This window comes from Monodelphis domestica, chromosome 4, assembly GCF_027887165.1.
Source record: "Monodelphis domestica isolate mMonDom1 chromosome 4, mMonDom1.pri, whole genome shotgun sequence".
NCBI lineage: Eukaryota > Metazoa > Chordata > Mammalia > Didelphimorphia > Didelphidae > Monodelphis > Monodelphis domestica.
This window is the reverse complement of record NC_077230.1, coordinates 416,935,302-416,952,787: the sequence shown is the minus strand read 5'-3', so window position 1 is coordinate 416,952,787 and position 17,486 is coordinate 416,935,302. Positions and strand designations below refer to the sequence as shown.

General features: G+C 49.2%; 2 protein-coding genes across 6 annotated transcripts; both read left to right on the top strand.

Annotated features, from left to right (window-relative positions):
* Positions 1 to 557: 557 nt before the first annotated feature.
* On the top strand, positions 558 to 4,305 carry ETV2 (ETS variant transcription factor 2). 2 transcript variants are annotated; one of them, XM_007491847.2, is made up of 7 exons: positions 558 to 1,330; positions 1,682 to 1,797; positions 1,912 to 2,004; positions 2,404 to 2,466; positions 2,737 to 3,111; positions 3,408 to 3,520; positions 4,008 to 4,132. In XM_007491847.2, exons 2-7 carry the CDS (start codon positions 1,716 to 1,718, stop codon positions 4,014 to 4,016), a joined length of 735 nt encoding a protein of 244 aa, XP_007491909.2. In that variant the 5' UTR covers positions 558 to 1,330; positions 1,682 to 1,715; the 3' UTR covers positions 4,017 to 4,132. The 2 variants fall into 2 exon arrangements, with proteins under 2 accessions (XP_007491909.2, XP_007491908.2); XM_007491846.3 differs by having other exon boundaries at positions 559 to 1,330; positions 4,073 to 4,305.
* Positions 4,306 to 12,733: 8,428 nt separating this feature from the next.
* Positions 12,734 to 17,486, top strand: LOC100013297 (cytochrome c oxidase subunit 6B1). Of its 4 annotated transcripts, none has more exons than XM_007491848.3 (4): positions 12,734 to 12,899; positions 16,177 to 16,295; positions 16,806 to 16,906; positions 17,292 to 17,486. In XM_007491848.3, the coding sequence occupies exons 2-4, from the start codon at positions 16,190 to 16,192 to the stop codon at positions 17,343 to 17,345; spliced, it is 261 nt and encodes an 86-aa protein (XP_007491910.1). In that variant the 5' UTR covers positions 12,734 to 12,899; positions 16,177 to 16,189; the 3' UTR covers positions 17,346 to 17,486. The 4 variants fall into 4 exon arrangements, with proteins under 4 accessions (XP_007491910.1, XP_007491912.1, XP_007491911.1 ...); XM_007491850.3 differs by having other exon boundaries at positions 12,744 to 12,883; XM_007491849.3 differs by having other exon boundaries at positions 12,747 to 12,899; positions 16,182 to 16,295.

The window sequence follows — 17,486 nt, the reverse complement described above, 5'->3', positions numbered from 1 at the left end:
CTCAACCACCCCCAGCCCCAATTCAGGGGGGGGCGGGGTTGGAGCCCAACTCTGATCATTGTAAACACACATGAGTGATGGGACCAGAAACAGGAAGAGTCAGATGGAAAAAGAGATAGAGATTCAGCCCAGGAGGGCTTCGGAAACAACTGGAGCTGCCCGTTCTTTGGCAAGGTCTTAGATTTACAGTCTTGGACCTACCGACCTGATGTTACAGACGAGGAAACTGAGTCCCAGAGGCATACGGAGTGGGGAGAGGGAGAGGGCCCCTTGGAGGTGGGGTGGCAGAGCCAGGAGGAAAGCGGCAGTGTTTGTAGTCACCGGATCCGGTGCTTACTGAGTCATCTGCAGGATGGCCGGCAGGGGAGCTGGGAGACAACCCAGGGCGCGAGCCCCAAGGCGCGTCTCCCTCACCTTCACTGGGAGCTGGGGAACGGAACCCCAAAGGGCAATGGCAGGGATACGGATCCTAGGCGGCCTGCGCGGGCCCCAGCACCCCTCCCCAAGCGTCACACTCGCCGATTGTGACGTCAGTCCCTGGGGGGTCCAGCCGGAAATCTTCCACTTCCGGAGATAAGAGTTCGAGCCCTCCTCGCAGCAGTCGCCGCCAGACCGTCGGCCCGCAACCCCCTCCCCGCGCAGAGACCTTTAACCCTGTCCAGAGACCCCAGGTCCCCATGTCTAACCGACCTGGCGCGGAGTCCCATTTCCCAAGCTCAAGCCTACCAAAGGCACCGAGAGAAGCTCCAGTGGCCCCCGTCACACCCTACCTCCTGTCCCCAAAACCTTCCAGAGCCACCCACCGCAAATCCCTCGTGCCGCGGGATTCGCCCAGCTACTGCGACAGTCCCAGGCTCCCAAGTCCCTGAGGGCGGGGCTGGGGGTAGCCAGGGGCTGGGGGTCGCTAGCTCGGTTGATCCCACCACTCCCCAAAAACGCACCCCCCTCCCATCCCGACTCCTGGCCCCCGAGAGTGACGGGCTGGTGCTGGGGGGATCGGACCTCCACCCCGCCCCCACACCCTGTTTCTGCTTCCATTAAAATCCGGTCCAAACTTGGGGTCGATTACTCTAGGGAAAGCAACAAGAAGGGGGGCGCCCCGGGCCGCCTCAAGAGAGGGCTAGCTTTCGAGATGATGAGCCCCCTGCTCAGAGTCGATGTCCGGTCCAACCCCGCCCCCTACTTCGATTGCAACCTGACCCCTTTCGTATTCCAAAAGACTCTGACGTGTCGGAAAATATCCCCCCTCCCCAGACTCCGCAGAGAGGAGGGGTCTGTATGAAAATGGGGCTGAGGGCCCTGGGGTGAGGAACAGAGGCAACACCGAGAGGTGAGCGCCACGGGCCTTTGGGACTCCTGGAGGGAGCGGGGGCTGGAGGGGACGGGGGCAGAGAGCCCGCAGCCCCCGAGGTTGGGGGGCACCAGACGGATTGGGTCCGCGAAGTTTTGCGCCTAAGGGTCTTTCCAGCCTCGCTAGTTTGGGGAGCCACATGCCTAGGGAGGGAGAAGAATGGACCAAAACCCCTGGGTGTTTCAGAGGAGACGGGGCAGGGTGGGTGCCCCAGACTCGGGACTACTTTCGGTCTTCGAGCCCGGGAGGCCGAGTCTCTAAGGGCTGCGCCGGGACGCCGGGGTCCCGTCCCTCGAGGACCCCGTCAAACGAACGTCTTTCCTCTCCTAGCATCTTGCAGTTGCCAAGAACATCGGGAAAGACCATGGACCTGAACTGGCTTTGCTGGGATGAGCTGGCGCTGCAGGAAGTGCCCCTGGGATCCGTCTTGGAGCACCCTGGCCTGGGTACGAAGCTATTGGGCCGGGGGAGAGGAGGGCGCTACTGCTGGAGAAGGGGGTTCGTGGCCCCGAGCTCTCTCGGGATGCCCTGACCCCAGTCCCTTGTCTCCCCCTTTCCAGCCTCAGGAGAAGCAGATTTTTACAGCTCAAAGGCTTCCACCCTGTCCGACCCCAGAGGCTTGGACCCCCGGACCCCTGGAGTCGGGTGGAAAGGTAACGAGAGGACCAGAGCTGCGGGGAGGGAGGGCCCTGAGAGAGCAGGTGCCGGACGCCTGGGTCCTGATGAAGTCAGTGTTTCTAAGCTGGCGACTACTGTTGCGCCCTCCAAGAGCTTACAGTCTATAGAGAGAAACGCGAAGTTATTCGGTCGGGACGGGGTAATTTTTAGAGGGCACCATTAGTAGCTGGTGGAGGCCCGAAAGCCCTAATGGGAGGGAGGAGTGTTGAGGGGAAGGTGGGACCGAGAGTGCAGATGGGATTTACGGAGGAGACAGCCCGGAACGGAGAAGAGGGCTGGGGGTGCTAGAGGCCAGATACCCAGAAGTCCTGGGAGGTAGCAGTGGTTACTCACTCCCTCCTCCCCAAACTCAGCATCCCTTTGACACCTTCCAGGGCTCCCAGCTAACGAATGCGGCTCGGATTTCCCGTTTCCTGAATTTCCCTGGGGGACTACTGGTGAGTACTGGAGACCTGCTTTTAGATCCCAAGATGAGGGAAGAGCCAGGGTTTCTGGGAAGCGCGGGGGTCATCCCAAAGGTCTCCAAAGTGAATTCTAGACCTGGATGGGGGATTCGAATTCCAGTGTTCGAGGGGACTGACAGGAGAAAGCCTACGGTCCTGGAGTGAGGGAGGAGGGAGTCCAGTGCACCTGGGTGCCCGCAGCTGGGATGGGGAAGGAGACAGAGCTCCTGACACCTCCCACCCGCAATGGGTGTCTCTTCCTAGACTCGTCCTCCTTGAATCTCCCATGTTCCGGCGACTGGACGGACTCTACATGGTTCAACCCAGTCTCCCAACCCTACTGTCCTACCCCTTTTACCTACTCTGAAAGCACGGGAATCGCGGATCTTACCACCAGCCAGGCAAGCTTCACCTCATGGACTACCACCCCCGTGCCCAGCGGTCCCACCCTCTGGGACTGCCCCAACCGTCCTTGCTGGGAGGGTGGCAGCGCCACCGGCATGGAATATCCCACCTCCTGGGAGTTCAGCCAGCCTTCGGGATGTTCAGCTCCCTCCAGCGGGTGCCCAGTCTCGTCGGACTCAACACCACGCTCGGACCGTACCATCGCCGTCCGCGGCCCCAGGACTGGACACCGTGGTGAGTGAGTCCCCAATAAGGGGGGGGGGGGCGGGGATCAGCTCTGGAGAAATGGAACTCTGTAGTCCTTGAGTAAGAGGGCGAGGGCTAGGGTGCCTGGGTCCTCGATGAAGGGGGAAATGGAATACCAAGATCCCCAAGGGGAAGTTCTCCGGTTGTATGAAGGCGGCACCTCTACTGGGGACCCTTGGGTGGGGGGAGAGGAGAGATGAGGCGGCTTTGAGGAAAAGGGGCGGGCGGAGGAGCTGGGAGCAGGTAAGTACGCCGGTGTTCTCACCTGCTGCGCCACTCCTCAGGTCCCATCCAGTTGTGGCAATTCCTACTGGAACTCCTCCGGGACCGAGCCGGCCAGGGCTGCATCCGTTGGACCGGGAATAGCCGCGAGTTCCAGCTATGTGACCCGAAGGAGGTAGGGCGCCCTTCTGGCCCCTAGTTTTAAGGCTATTGAAAGTTTCCAAGCATGTGCGGCAAAGGGTGGCTAATAGGAATAGAGAAGGTACATGCGAGGGACGTTAGCAAGAGAATCCCCCAAGATTGGAGATACAGGAAATCCAGGAGAGGGAAGGAAGAGGCAAAGGAAGTCCTGTGGGGTCCCACAGGGAATAGTGATGCTAGTGGAGAGAAGGGAGAGGAGAAGAAGATGGGGGGGGGGCGGTAGAAAAAAGGTGCGGGGAGGTAATAGCGTTCAGTTTGGAACGGGATTCGAGATGCTTGTGGGGCATCCTAGCGACAGTGGCTGCTATGCAGCTGAAGCTCAGCTCGGCGCTCAAAAGAGAGGGCAAAGCACATCGGATTCTTCGGAACCGTATCGGAAATCATTAGTTCCTTTTCCGAGCTCCCCGCCCCTTCTTCTCCTCCCCAAACTTCCCCCTTTCCCTGCTCCTCCTCCCTCCCAGCTCCCCTGAGCCTCCGGTGCGGCGGACCCGGCGCTCAGTCCCCGGTCTGCCTTCCCTCGGCGCAGGTGGCCCGTCTGTGGGGGGAGCGCAAAAAGAAGCCGGGGATGAACTACGAGAAACTGAGTCGAGGGCTGCGTTACTATTACCGCCGGGACATCGTTCACAAGAGCGGCGGCCGAAAGTACACTTACCGCTTTGGGGGCCGCGTCCCCGACCTGCCCTGACCCTGCGGGAGAGAACTATGTGCGGAGGGGCTGGGGGTGCTGGTGCTTGGGCGGAATAAAAATCTCGGACTCCACGCGCGATTCTACGAGTTTTTCTGTCCCAAGGGAAGCGAGCCGGACCCCAAGGCTCCCCCTACGTCCAGCCTCCGCGCCTTTAACCCTAGCCTTCTGGACCTCCCCTCCTCCTGCCAGCTCTAGGCACTGAGAAATCGGAGCCCTCCCTCCCTCCAGGGCTGGCCCACTGGTGTGACTGCACCCCATGGGCGAGGGGTGGGGGAGACTGGCCCACCTCCCGAGATCCTGTTCAGCTCTGAATACCGGGTGTTCGCCAGGGTGGAGAGCTGAAATTAGGAGCGAGATGTGCAAAGGCAAGAAAAGCGATGCCCTCGGCTGCCTTTGCAAAGCCAGCCAGTCTGGGAGCTCCTGGAGGCACTGGGGCTTCAGCATCCTCCCTAGGAATCAGGCTCTAAACCCCTCCGCCTCGGCTTCCCTCCGTGCAAACGACAGGAACCCTGGCACTAGCGCCTTTCTCCATCAATTGACAAGCATTCCTTAAGCAATGGCTTCCTTTGCACCAAACGGGGGAGCAAAGACAAAAGCAAAATTCCCCCTTCTGTTCTCGAGCAGCCTTCTAATAAAAAAGACAGGAGTAACGGGGGACTGGCCTGCCCAGGAGCCTCTTTCTAGAATTCCTTAGGGGGAGTGTCCTAGCCGGGAGAAGGATCTTTCTTGCAGGTCGGGCTTGAGATGAGTCTTGAAGGAAACCAGGGATTGTGGGCACCCAGGAGGCTTGGTGGATAGAGAGCCAAGCTCGGAGATGGGAGGTTCTGGGTTCAAATGTGACCTCAGATACTTCCCAGTTGTGTGACCCTTGGCAAGTCACTTCACCCCCATTGCCTAGCCCTGACCACTCTTCTGCCTTGGAGCCAATACACGGTATGGATTCCAAGATGGAAGGTGGGGGTTTGTGTAAAAAAGGAAAAGAAAAAGGACAGGGATTATAAAGAGACTGAGGGAAAGGAGATGCGAATACCCTGTAGGAAGGCAGAAAGAAAGCATGAAAGACAGAGAGAGAGGGAGAGAGAGAGAGAGAGAGAGAGAGAGAGCCAAAACAAAGGAGTTTCTATGTGATCCTGGAGTCAAGAGGGAGCCACTCGAGTTTGTTGGGCAGAGCAGTGACATCCATCAGCCTCTTGGGAAAATCAGAGGTGGTTCTGAAGAGAGAAGACTGGAGAGGGGGAAGAGAGGAGACAGAGAGACCAAATGGGCTACTTTAGTAAGACAGGTACAAGTCAATGAGGTGCAACATGCCTAAGGGTGGGTTTAGGAAGAGATTAATATTAGATGACATTTGGATAGCACCAAGGTTTGCAAAGCACTTTTATAAATATCCCTCTTTAAGGGGCAGCTGAGTAGCTCAGTTGTCTGAGAGTCAGACCTAGAGAGGAGAGGTCCTAGGTTCAAATCTGGATTCAGACACTTCCCAGCTGTGTGACCCTGGGCAAGTCACTTCACCCCCATTGTCTAGCCCTTACTGCTCTTCTGCCTTGGAACCAATATTAATTCCAAGATGGAAGGTGAGGGTTAAAAAAATAAACATCCTTCTTTAGCTTCACAGCACCCTGGAAAGTAGATACTATTATCCCCATTTTATAGATGAGGGCACAGGCTGTATAAAAGGCAGGATTCGAACTCAGGCTTTTCTGACTCCAACTCCAGCACTCTGACTGGTCCCTCAATCTACCTCTGAAACAACAGAGAAGATTTAGCAACTCTGTGCAGTAGGAGGGAGGAGTTGCTGGATGACACTTTTTGAATGATGACAGATGACAGGTTTTGAACCTGGGGGACTGGAATACTCTTGGTACCTTCAGAACTAAGGAAGTTTGGAAAAAGAAATGGGGGGAGAGATAAGAGTTCTCTTTTGGACGTGTTGAGTTGGAGATGCTACAGGATGTTTACTTTAAAAAGTCCAACAGGCAGTTGGTGATAAGCTAAAAAGCACAAGAGAAATTTTTGTTGTTGTTGTTACGTCTGATGACTCTTCATGACCCCATTTGGGGTTCTTAACAAAGATACTGGAGTGACGTGCCATTTCCTTTCCACCAGCTCGTTTTTACAGATGAGGAAACTGAGGTAGGGGGGAGGCATACAACTAGTAAAAAGCTGAGGCTGTATTTGAACTCAGATCTTTCTGACTCTAGGTCTATCAGCTCTATCTATTGAGCCACCCAGCTGTCCTAAGAGAGAAACTAGGGCTGCATAGATCTGGGAATTATCTACATGAAGATCATTGAAAATCATGTAAGCTGATGAGGTTATGAAAAGAGAAAGTAGAGAAAAAAAGGGGGAAAGGCCCAGGACAGAACTTTAGGGGGCACTAATGATGGATCAGCAAAGGAGATGGAGTAGGAAGGTCAGCCAGACCCAAAGAGGAGGAGAGAAGAGTATTGGAGTATTGGAGAAAGGGTAACTGACCATGTCAACTAGAGGAGAGGAAGAGAAGGAAGAGGACTGAGAAGAGAGGTCTCCAGTAACTTGGAAAAAAGCAAGTGATGAGATCAGAATCCAGATTTCAGAGAATGAATAAATAAAAGAGAGAAAGAAATTGAGGTACTGACTGGAGGTAGCTTTTTTCAAGAGTTAAAACTCAAAAAAGGAGGTATAGTGGAACAATAGCTATCTGGATAATGGGATTATGTGTTGTTTATATTCAGTAGGGGAAAAAAGATTGGAAGGGATTGGGTGATTAGATAAAGGAGATGATGCTGGGAGCAAGCTGCTGGAGGAGAGAGGAGGTGGAATCAAGGGTGTACTTAGTGAACTCTTAAAATAATAATAATAATTAATAATAATAAATAAACAAGAAGGTGAACTCTTAAAATAATACTAACAATTAATAAATAAGCAAGAAGAGGAACTCTTAAAATAATAATAATAACTAATAATAAATAAGAAGAACTCTTAAAATAATACTAACTAATAATAAATAAGCAAGAAGGTGAACTCTTAACATTAATAATAATAACTAAATAAGAAAGCAAACTCTTGAAATTTAATAATAAGTTTAAAATAAAAATAAAGAAGGTAAACTCTTCAATAGAGCAGAATAAATGAGGAAAGGATGAAAAATGAATATGGAGGTTATCAAATTGGGGAGGGTAAGCCCAGGAGATTGGGAAAAGATGGAATTCTCAACAAATCACTTCAATTGTTTTTCAGTAAAATATGAAGCAAGGGCCTCAGTTGAAAGTGTTGGGAAAGGAATCAAATAAGATAATTCATATGTCACACTTAAGACTCTTGTTTCCAGTCCAGCACTGATTGCTTTAGTCTACTAGAAAGCATCATGGCATTATTTTAATAATACAAGACAGTGCGATCGCTGAGTGGCTCACCAGGTCTAGTTCTATTTGAAATATAAGCCCAAAGACCTTGTCTCCTTCTCTCTGGGTATGCAGAGACTCTAGTATCCCTGCTGGCCAACAAATGGAGTTGTCTATAATTGCCCAGGCATCTTCTGACTTCCAGTCCTTTCCCCTCCTTCCATGATGGTGAATGGTGATGGTGACTTCTATTTAACTTCCTCTGTTCATGAAAGGATCAATACCCTGAAAGGACAATGAGGGCTGACAAGCAAAGGAACTCAAGACTCTCATGACTCATTGATTCTAATCCTAGCCAATAGCTAGGCAGGACACATCACATCCATTACTGATTCTTAGATCTGGACACCAATAGACTTTTTTCCATCTTAGAATCAATACTGTGTGTTGGTTCCAAGGTAGAAGCCCAGTAAAGTCTAAGCCATGGGAGTTAAGTGACTCACCCAGGGTCACCTAGGCAGGAAGTATCTGAGGCCAAATTTGAACTGGGGTCCTCAGGTCTCTAAATCTAGCTCTCAGGCTCCTCAATCTCAATCTTAGCCACCTAGCTGCTTCTAGCAATAGACATTTTAAACTTAAGGGTGGGTTCAGCTGAAGTGGGGACTGTCATCACCTCCTCTTCTGGTTCTCAATAATTGCTCTTTCAACTCTTCTGGAAATCCCCTTCCTAAATCACAATTTCTGCCTTTTACAATATCATCCTTCATAGGAAGGATTAGCAACATTAACCAATCCTTCCCAGTAGAAATGCCCCCAGAATCTACCTTGCCTTGCTTTCCTCTCTTCTGTCCTCTCCCAGATCCTTTGTAAATCCAGAAAGACCAAGATAATAAAGCAAAAAGATTATGATGCCTATAGAGTCACTAGAGGAATACATGAACATTTGCAAGTATTTTTCTTGACAAGCATCAGAATCTGATACATGGGCAATTTTATTTTAATTTGGAAAATTTTATTTAATTAATTTAGAATATTTTCCCATGGTTCTATGATTACTGTTCTCTCCCTCCTCTCCTCCCATCCCCCTTCCAATTCCACTGGGTTTTACATGTGTCATTGATCAAGACCTATTTCCATATTATTAATATTTTTAGGGTGATTGTTTAGAGTCTGCATCCCCAATCATATCCCCATCGACCCATGTATTCAAGCAGTTGTTTTTCTGCTGTGTTTCCGCTCCCACGGTTCTTCCTCTGGATGTGGAGAGCATCTTTCTCACAAGTCCCTCAGAATTGTCCTGGCTTATTGCATTGTTGCTAGTAGAGAAGTCACTGGCAAAATTTTAAAGGCAACATGTCATAGTGAATAGAGAGATGTCAGAACAATGCAAGTTCTGCCCCTGACACATCCTAATCATGAGTGATTTAGAACATTTTTATATGATTATTGATAGCTTTGATTATTTTATCTGAAAATTGTTTTTTTCATATCCTTTGACCGTGTGTCAATTGGGAAATGGCTTACCTTGCCCAGCCCTTACCACTTTTCTGCCTTGGAATCAATACTTAGTATTAATTCCAAGACAGAAGGTGAGGGTTTAAAAAGAGAGTTTTCCTATCAGTGATGTAGACTATCTGATTAGAACAAATGAAGAAGTTAATACTGTGCTCCAGTAATCAATTCAGATGAGGAAACACAACTGAATCCATAATTAGCTCCTTAATCTGCCTAATACTTCAGCAACAGAGACTTCATGCTGCCCCCTGCATGGCCTCACTCTCTCTTCCAGAGTCATCAAAGTCCAGTGGCAGGACAAAAGTCAAGCTGACTTGACTGGCAATGACGGGGGATGGAGTGGATGACCCTGGTGTCTTCTTTGACCAAGCTCCCAGAGCTCCCCAGCACCTGCTTCAGTCACCTTGGAACCAATTGTTGTCATGTGTCTATTTTGCCAGACTGTATACCCCCTCTCAATGGTACAGACTGAAGAGGATCTAGATTTCAGATGACTCCCTTCACTTTCAGGTTGAGCCCATCTGGAGTGCTCAAGATGATATTTTCTTGCTTGCTTGCTTGCTTGCTTGCCTTCCAGAAGAGTGGTAAGGGCTAGGTAATGGGGGTTTAAGTGACTTGCCCAAGGTCACACAGCTAGGAAGTGTCTGAGGTCACATTTGAACCCAGGACCTCCCATCTCTAGGTCTGACTCTCAATTCACTGAGCTACCCAGCTACCCCCTCTTTTTTTTTTTAAACCCTTATCTTCCATCTTAGAATCAATACTGTGTATTGATTCCAAAGCAGAAGAGTGGTGAGGGCTAGGCAATGGGGGGTAAGTGACTTGCCCAGGGTCACACAGCTAGTACATGTCTAAGGACAAATTTGAACTCAGGAGGAAGTCTCCCTGCCTCCAGACTTGCAATTCTATGCACTATGGTGCCACCTAGCGGCTCAAAAGCTCCAGGTGTGTTGAAAGGGGGTGTGGACTTCTTCACAATAAAGCTGTTTATTCCTAGAATCTTGAATAAATACGAGTGTAAGCCCATAGTAAGAAGGTAATGGCCCTCCTCTGTGAATCTAGACTTGGCAATGTCAGGGTGGGATGGAGCAATGGATCTGACTCAAAGAGTAAGAATAAGTAAGTGTCCACCCAAGCTGTGTGAGAGGTGTGAGGTAGCTAAGTCCGGAAGCACCATGCTAAACCCTAGGGTTTCATGTGTGACAAGGAAATCACTTTAAAAGACTGATATATATTAATTTAAGGTCGCCAAGGAATTCAGCTATGTAATTCCTAAATGAAAACTCAAGTCAGCCGTCAACCTTTTATAGAGTTTAATTACAATGGGAGGAAGAAAGGAATTAGAGATAGAGAGAGAGAAAAAGGGAGAGAAGGGAATAGGGCTTAAATACCCCTTCTGTTTAGGCTGGGCCAAAAGGCCCAAGCCCTTAGATAGCTGGGGCAAAGAAGAGATCAGTCCCTATTACTCACGTGACCAAAATGGAGAAACAGTCTCAGAGGCCCCCACCTTCAGCTTCCTTCAGAACAAGCTTCTCAGAGCACAACGCAACCACTCCGACCAGCTTCTCAACCACCACCCCGAGTCTTCAGACCCCCTATCCTTAAGGAAACCATCCAAGTTGCCTCCCCTCAGTCCTCACATCTACCAATCACCTGTCCATCAATTTCCCTGTGCCAATGGAGGCTCTAGCTTAACCCAGGACCGCCCAGAGGTCTCTGGCTTTTGCACATGTCTGTTGAAGGTCATATTTTCAAATAATTAAATCTTTGATCCTTTGCTACAGCCCTTTCTAAATCCTGTTAACCTGAGTAGGGTAGAGATTGGAATAATTAAATTTTGATCTAGGCTGCAGCCCTTACTCAATCCTGTTAGGACTGAATAGGGTGGAGATTGATTCCAAGTATCTCCATTGTATCAATTCTAAAATCAATCATGATTCAAAGAAATTCCTGTTCTATGCTTAAGCATAGGTCAAAGTCCTTTCCATTGTTCAGCAAAAGGTTTCTGTCCTAAAGTAATCTTAAGAAGGGAAGAGAAGGAACCTCCCATGCCAATGGGGTTCACATTCCAATAGTCAAGACCCACTATCAATAGGAAATTTTTCAAGTATGAAATTTCCCAATGGTGAAATTTCCAACATTTATAAGTCTAAGAAATTTTGAGGTTTACACATGGAAGACTAGAAATAGTGCCTGTCCTCAAGGATCTCACAATTTAATGGGAGAGAAAACATGTTAATATCTATGCACAAACAAATATAAATATAATAAAATAAAATATAATGTAATTTATATATAAATAGAAATATATATATGAGAGATCTAACTTCAGGCATTTCTCCCTCATACCTGGAATGCTGAACCTCATCTCCACTTCCTGCTTTCTCTCCTGTCTCCTTCAAGTCCCAGCTAAAACCCCACTTCTACTGGAAGCCTTTCCTGATCTCCTTAATTCTAGTGTTCCCTCTGTTAATTACTTCCTGTTTATTCTGTATCTAGCTTGTTTGAATGTATTTGTATGTTGTCCCTCCAACTGGACTGAGTTGCAGTAGGTCAGTATCTGTCTTTTACCTTTCTTTGCTCTAGAACTTAGCACAGTGCAGGCAGATAGTAGGTTAACATGACAGAAAAGGAAAATGAAATATATTGGAGAGGATGTGGAAAAGCAGGGATACTCATGCATTGTTGGTGAAGTTGAGAATTGGTCTTACCATTTTAGAGAACAATTTGCAACTAAGCCCAAAGGGCTATAAAACTGCATTCCCTTTGACCCAGCAATACCACCACTAGGTCTGTACCTCCAAAGAGTGTTGTTGTTGTTGTTGTTGTTGTAGGGAAAAGGACTTGTTGGTACCAGAATATTTTTAGCAACTCTTTTTGCTGTGGGCAAAGAATTGGAAATTGAGGAGATGAGCATCAGTTGGGGAATGGCTGAACAAACTGTGGCAAATGACTGTAATGGAAAACTACTGTGTTATAAGAAATGACGAGTAGGACAATTTCAGAAAATCCTGGGAAGATTTCTATGAACCAAAGCAGAGTGAAGTGAACAGAACGGATCAGTGTCATTCCATGAACACTTTATGAATGTCTTCACTGTTCTCAGCAATACAGTGATCCCAAACAATTCTGAAGGACCCATGATGAAACATGCCATTCGCCTCCAGAGAGAGAACCCACGGGTGCACATTAACAAAGACTGCACTTTCTCTATCTTGTTTTGTGTCTTTGTCCATTTGTTTATCTTTTGCAGCATGGATAATATGGAAATGTTTGGCATGATTTACATGTATAATAGATATGCTGCGTATCTTCTCAATGGGAAGTTGGGCAGAAGGGAAAGAGAGAATTTGAGACTAAAAAAAAAGAATTATTAATGCTTTTAAAAAGGAAAAAATTGGGGCTCTTGGAAGAGGTCGCGGGAGTCCTGAAGCGGGGGAGGAAGAAAGGAGGGAGCCAACATGGATAATATAACTTTGGAAAACTTATGTAGAAATCTGGTATTAAAATAAAAAAATAAATAAATAAATTTACGGGGGGAGGAGGAACAAGGGGGGGTGGGCGGCGGTCTTGGTGCGGATTGGCTCTTCGGGATGTAACGGGCTGCCATATGGCCCAATAGGGGTGCGCAGCGCTCTCCCATCCGCAGCCGCTCTAGCTTCTTCCGGAAGTCTTAGCCTCGCCCCCTTCCTGCTAGCTCTGCGTTCCAGGCCTACGCTTCCGCTTCCGGTCTCGGACCCTTAGTGCTGAGGGTCACATTGAATCTGCGGTGCCCGCGGGATTAGCAGCGGAGACAACTACAGTGACAGCGGTAGGAGCGGCCTCAGGTGACCTCCCCCTTCCCGGGTGTGCGGGACCCCCCCCCCCAGCCCCTTGAATACCCCTTATCCCTCTTTCTGCACTTGTCCTTTGCTGCGCTCCCGGGCCTCCGCCCTGCCTGTGGGCTACGCACCCCTCTGTACACCGATATATGCCATACACCCCATCTTCTGCACTACCTGACGGCTGCGCACTCTTGCACCCCGATATATACGAACTACCTCACCTGCACTGCCAGGGGCCTGCGCACCCCCTGTACCCCAATATATGCCCTGCATCTCATTTTCTACACTGATTGAAAGCCGAACTTCCCTCATCGTAGCCTTTGCACCCCCATACATGTCCTGCACCCCATCTTCTGCACTGCCTGAACGTTGCTCTCCCCGCACCCCGATATATACTTTGTACCTCATCTGTCAGAAGGCTGTGCATCCTTCCTAAATATTCTAGCTTTTGTACCCCGATGTATACCCTCCACCCCACCTTCTGCACTAATGAAAGGCTGTGCACCCTTCTTATAAATTGTAGCACTCTGCACCCAGATATACACCCTGCACCCCACTCTCTGCACTCGGCCTGTATGCTTTGCACTCTTCCCATATATCACAGCCCTCTGCACCACTATATGTACCTCATCTTCACTGCCTGAAGGCTGTGCTCTCCTCCTGTGTATCAGAGCCCTCTGCACCCCGATATCTGCTATGTACCTCATCTTCCACCCCATATACACCTTGCACCCCACCCTGCCTGTATGCCTTGCACCCTTCCCATGTATCACAGCCCATTGCACCCCAGTTTGTACCATATACTCCACCTGATACATTACCCAAATGCTGCATATCCCTCCTATATATCACAGCTGCAACCTCTTTTTAATGTACCCCACCTTCAGTATCCCCCGATACATACCCTGTACCCCACCTTCTGAACCCTGTGCTCCCCATATTTGCCCTGCGCCCCATCTTCTACACTCCCCTGAATGTATATATCATAACCAGTATCCTCATGCACTGTGCACCCCACCTTCTGTATTCTCTATGCTATGCACCCTTCCCAAACAGAGGTCTTATACATACTCTGAACCCTTTCTTACCCCATTTTCCACACTGGCTGTGCAGCCCCTCCCATCTGTTACAGTCCTGGCACCCCCATGCCCTCCATTTCCACCTCTGATACTTGTCTGTATTCTGCACCCTCCCTTCTACAGTCCCCCCTTCTCCCCCTGTAGCTCAGCCCCTGCACTTCCATAGATCCTGGGCAGCCCATCTTGTATTCTCACCTTTATACTAATTGTGGTTAATAGATAATCTGCACCCCACCATCACAGCTATATGCTTTGCATCCCTCATCTGTAGCCCACATTCTGCACGCCTTCATATATACCACAGACCTGCCTCCTACACTTGTCTATGCCATTAATTACAACCCCTGGCACTCCCCTGTATTCCTGCACCCCACCTTCTGCACTGATCTGAGTGCTGCACACACTCTACATTCTACAGCTTTAGCACCCTGTTATAGAGCAGACACCTCACCTTTTGGCTTCCCATCCCCTCCTCAGGGACCCCCACCCTAATATCTCCATATTTGCCTCAGTACCCCCAACCTCTACTTCTACCTATTAACAATGTACCCCTGTATGTACTGTAAACCTCAAATTTCCTTAGACTTATAAATGTTGGAAATTTCACCATTGGGATATTTCATACTTGGAAAATTTCTTACTGATAGTCTATTGGAATGGGAACCCCATTGGCATGGGAGGTTCCTTCTCTTCCCTTCTTAAGATTACTTTAGGACAGAAACCTTTTGCTGAACAATGGAAAGGACTTTGACCTATGCTTGAGCATAGAACAGGAATTTCTTTGAATCATGATTGATTTTAGAATTGATACAATGGAGATACTTGGAATCAATCAGCCTAGATCAAAATTTAATTATTCCAATCTCTACCCTACTCAGGTTAACAGGATTTAGAAAGGGCTGTAGCAAAGGAGCAAAGATTTAATCATTTGAAAATATGACCTTCAACAGACATGTGCAAAGCCTCTGGGCGGTCCTGGGTTAAGCGAGAGCCTCCATTGGCACAGGGAAATTGATGGACAGGGATTGGTAGATGTGAGGACTGAGGGGAGGCAACTTGGAGGGTTTCCTTAAAGATAGGGGATCTGAAGACTCCAGAGGAGGGTTGAGTAGTTGGTCGGTGTGGTTCGTGTGGGCTCTGAGAAGGCTTGCTCTGAAGGAAGCTGAAGGTGGGGGCCTCTGAGACTGTTTCTCCATTTTGGTCACGTGAGTGAAAGGGACTGATCTCTTTTCTTTGCCCCAGCTATCTAAGGGCTTGGGCCTTTTGGCCCAGCCTAAACAGAGGGGGTATTTAAGCCCTATTTCCTTCTCTCCCTTTTCTCTCTCTCTATCTCTAATTACTTCCTCCTATTGTAATTAAACTCCATAAAAGATTAACGGCTGACTTAAGTTTTCATTTAGGAATTACATAGCTGAATTCCTTGGCAACCTTAAATTAATATATATCAGTCTTTTAAAGTGATTCCCTTGTAACAGTACCACGCCCCCTACCTCTAGAATATATACACATGTAGAGTATCTCACCCTCTACACCTGCCTATAGACAGTGCACCCCCTCATCCACTCACACATACTGCTCCATACCCTACTCTCTCCACTTGTTTATTTTATTTTATTTAAACCCTTCCCTTCTGTTTTAGAATATTGGTTCCAAGGTAGGGCTGGGCAGTGGGGGTTAAGTGACTTGCCCAGGGTCACACAGCTAAGAAGTATCTGAAGGCACATTAGAACCCAGGACCTCCCATCTCTAGACTGGGCTCTGTGCACTGAGCCACATAGCTGTCCGTTTCTACTTGTTTAAGTACCGTTTACCTGGCCTTCTGCACAGGACCGTGTGCCAGGTCCCTGCCCTCCACTCACCCCGGCCTTCTAGATCTTCCAGATTCCCTTGTCCCCAATCCCCCCCACACCAAGCACTCTCCTTTAGCCCCCAGCCCCGTGGTTGTGCCTGGATATATCACATAGCAGCCCATCTGTCTCCACCTCCACATAGACCAGCCTGATATATACGGCCTGTAGCCCTGCCAGATACCACCCCCTCCCTCATTCTTCCACACTGAGCAGGCCTGGGCCCCAGAATCCTCTGTCTCTGCCTGCTGCTCCTTTGGCCCTGCCTGCCTGGATGGAGCAGACCATAGTGGGGTGCGGAGGGGCATTCCATTGGTCTCAGGGTCCCTGAGTGACCCTCTGCTGTCTCTCCAGTCCAGGAGCCACCATGTCTGATGATATCAAGGCCAAGATCCGAAACTACCGCACTGCGCCCTTTGACAGCCGCTTCCCCAATCAGAACCAGACCCGCAACTGCTGGCAGAACTACCTGGGTATGCAGAGGGCCCTCCCAGGACATGCTTTCAGCCTCTCCTCCCAGCATGAGTCTGACCGTGGGTGGTTGTGGTGGGGGTTGCTTTAACTAGACAACAATACAAATCCAACACAAACGATACAAAACAAACTATTTCCATATGATTGGTCTTCATAATCCTCTGTTTTATTTCTGTGCATTTAAAATATTCTGAGAAAAAGCCCACAAGATTCCCAGACTTCCAGAGGGAAGGTTCAGAATCCCTGTCCTGTTATAGGAATCCTTCCTCCCCGACTCCAAAAGTACTTCTCCAATTCAAAAGGATGTCAGCCCATGGAGGGAAGAGACTGTCTTTGTGTCTCTAGTACTGTGCCTAGCACAGAGTAGACAAGAAATGCCTGTTGATTCGCAGGTGTCTGGCCCTCCTTGGGATCGCAGACTTGAGATTCAGTTTCATTCCCCCAGACCCCAGGGCCTTCTCCCATCCCCTCCAGGCCAGCTACTAAAGCCATCAACTTTTACCTCCTAGACTTTCACCGTTGTGAGAAGGCCATGACTGAGAGAGGCGGTGATGTGTCTGTCTGCCAGTGGTACAAACGTGTCTACAAGTCCCTCTGTCCCTTGTCCTGGGTATGTGGCTGTGGGAGCCTTTGTTTTTGTTGGGAAGGGAGCGGGGGAGAACTGGGTCCATCCTTCCATTTCTATCTGCCTGCCTTTAGTGACTCTCCTGACCAAGAGGGCCAGGCTCTCTTCAGCTTACAGGACCTGCCTTTTCTGTCCTGAAACTTGCCTGCCTTTTGCCCCTGCTTAGGGTTAGCTCCCCACAGTGCAGGAGCTAATTGTGTCCTAGAGCCAGGAAGCCTGGGCACTAGCCTTGACCTGTGTGTGACCTCCTCTCTGAGGAGGAAGGAATAAGCTTTTGGGGTGGGAGTGCTGAGATAAAGGAATGATGTGGGTCACATGAAATACATAGAATAAGGCCTGAAGGAGGTTGGTATTTTTCTATCATCTGTAGGTCAGTAATTGGGATGATCGCAGAGCAGAAGAAACCTTCCCTGGAAAGATCTGAGCGACTTCCTTTTCCTCCCTTCTCCCCGACCCCAATGTCTGGGGCTGGATCCCTTCTTCCCTCAGCGTGGGGGGAATGTGATCTGTGGCTACCCCTGCCCTGAGGGGCCTGAATCATGTTAAAATAAACTGTTGGAATCAA

Bases quoted from the DNA above. Each gene is read 5' to 3' on its own strand.
- ETV2 (XM_007491846.3), top strand. From the start codon at position 1,716: ATGGACCTGAACTGGCTTTGCTGGGATGAGCTGGCGCTGCAGGAAGTG. The intron at 1,798-1,911 runs GTACGAAGCTAT...CCCCCTTTCCAG, and splicing joins CTTGGAGCACCCTGGCCTGG to CCTCAGGAGAAGCAGATTTT. The intron at 3,112-3,407 runs GTGAGTGAGTCC...GCCACTCCTCAG, and splicing joins CCCCAGGACTGGACACCGTG to GTCCCATCCAGTTGTGGCAA.
- LOC100013297 (XM_007491848.3), top strand. From the start codon at position 16,190: ATGTCTGATGATATCAAGGCCAAGATCCGAAACTACCGCACTGCGCCC. The intron at 16,296-16,805 runs GTATGCAGAGGG...TTTACCTCCTAG, and splicing joins CTGCTGGCAGAACTACCTGG to ACTTTCACCGTTGTGAGAAG. The intron at 16,907-17,291 runs GTATGTGGCTGT...TATCATCTGTAG, and splicing joins CCCTCTGTCCCTTGTCCTGG to GTCAGTAATTGGGATGATCG.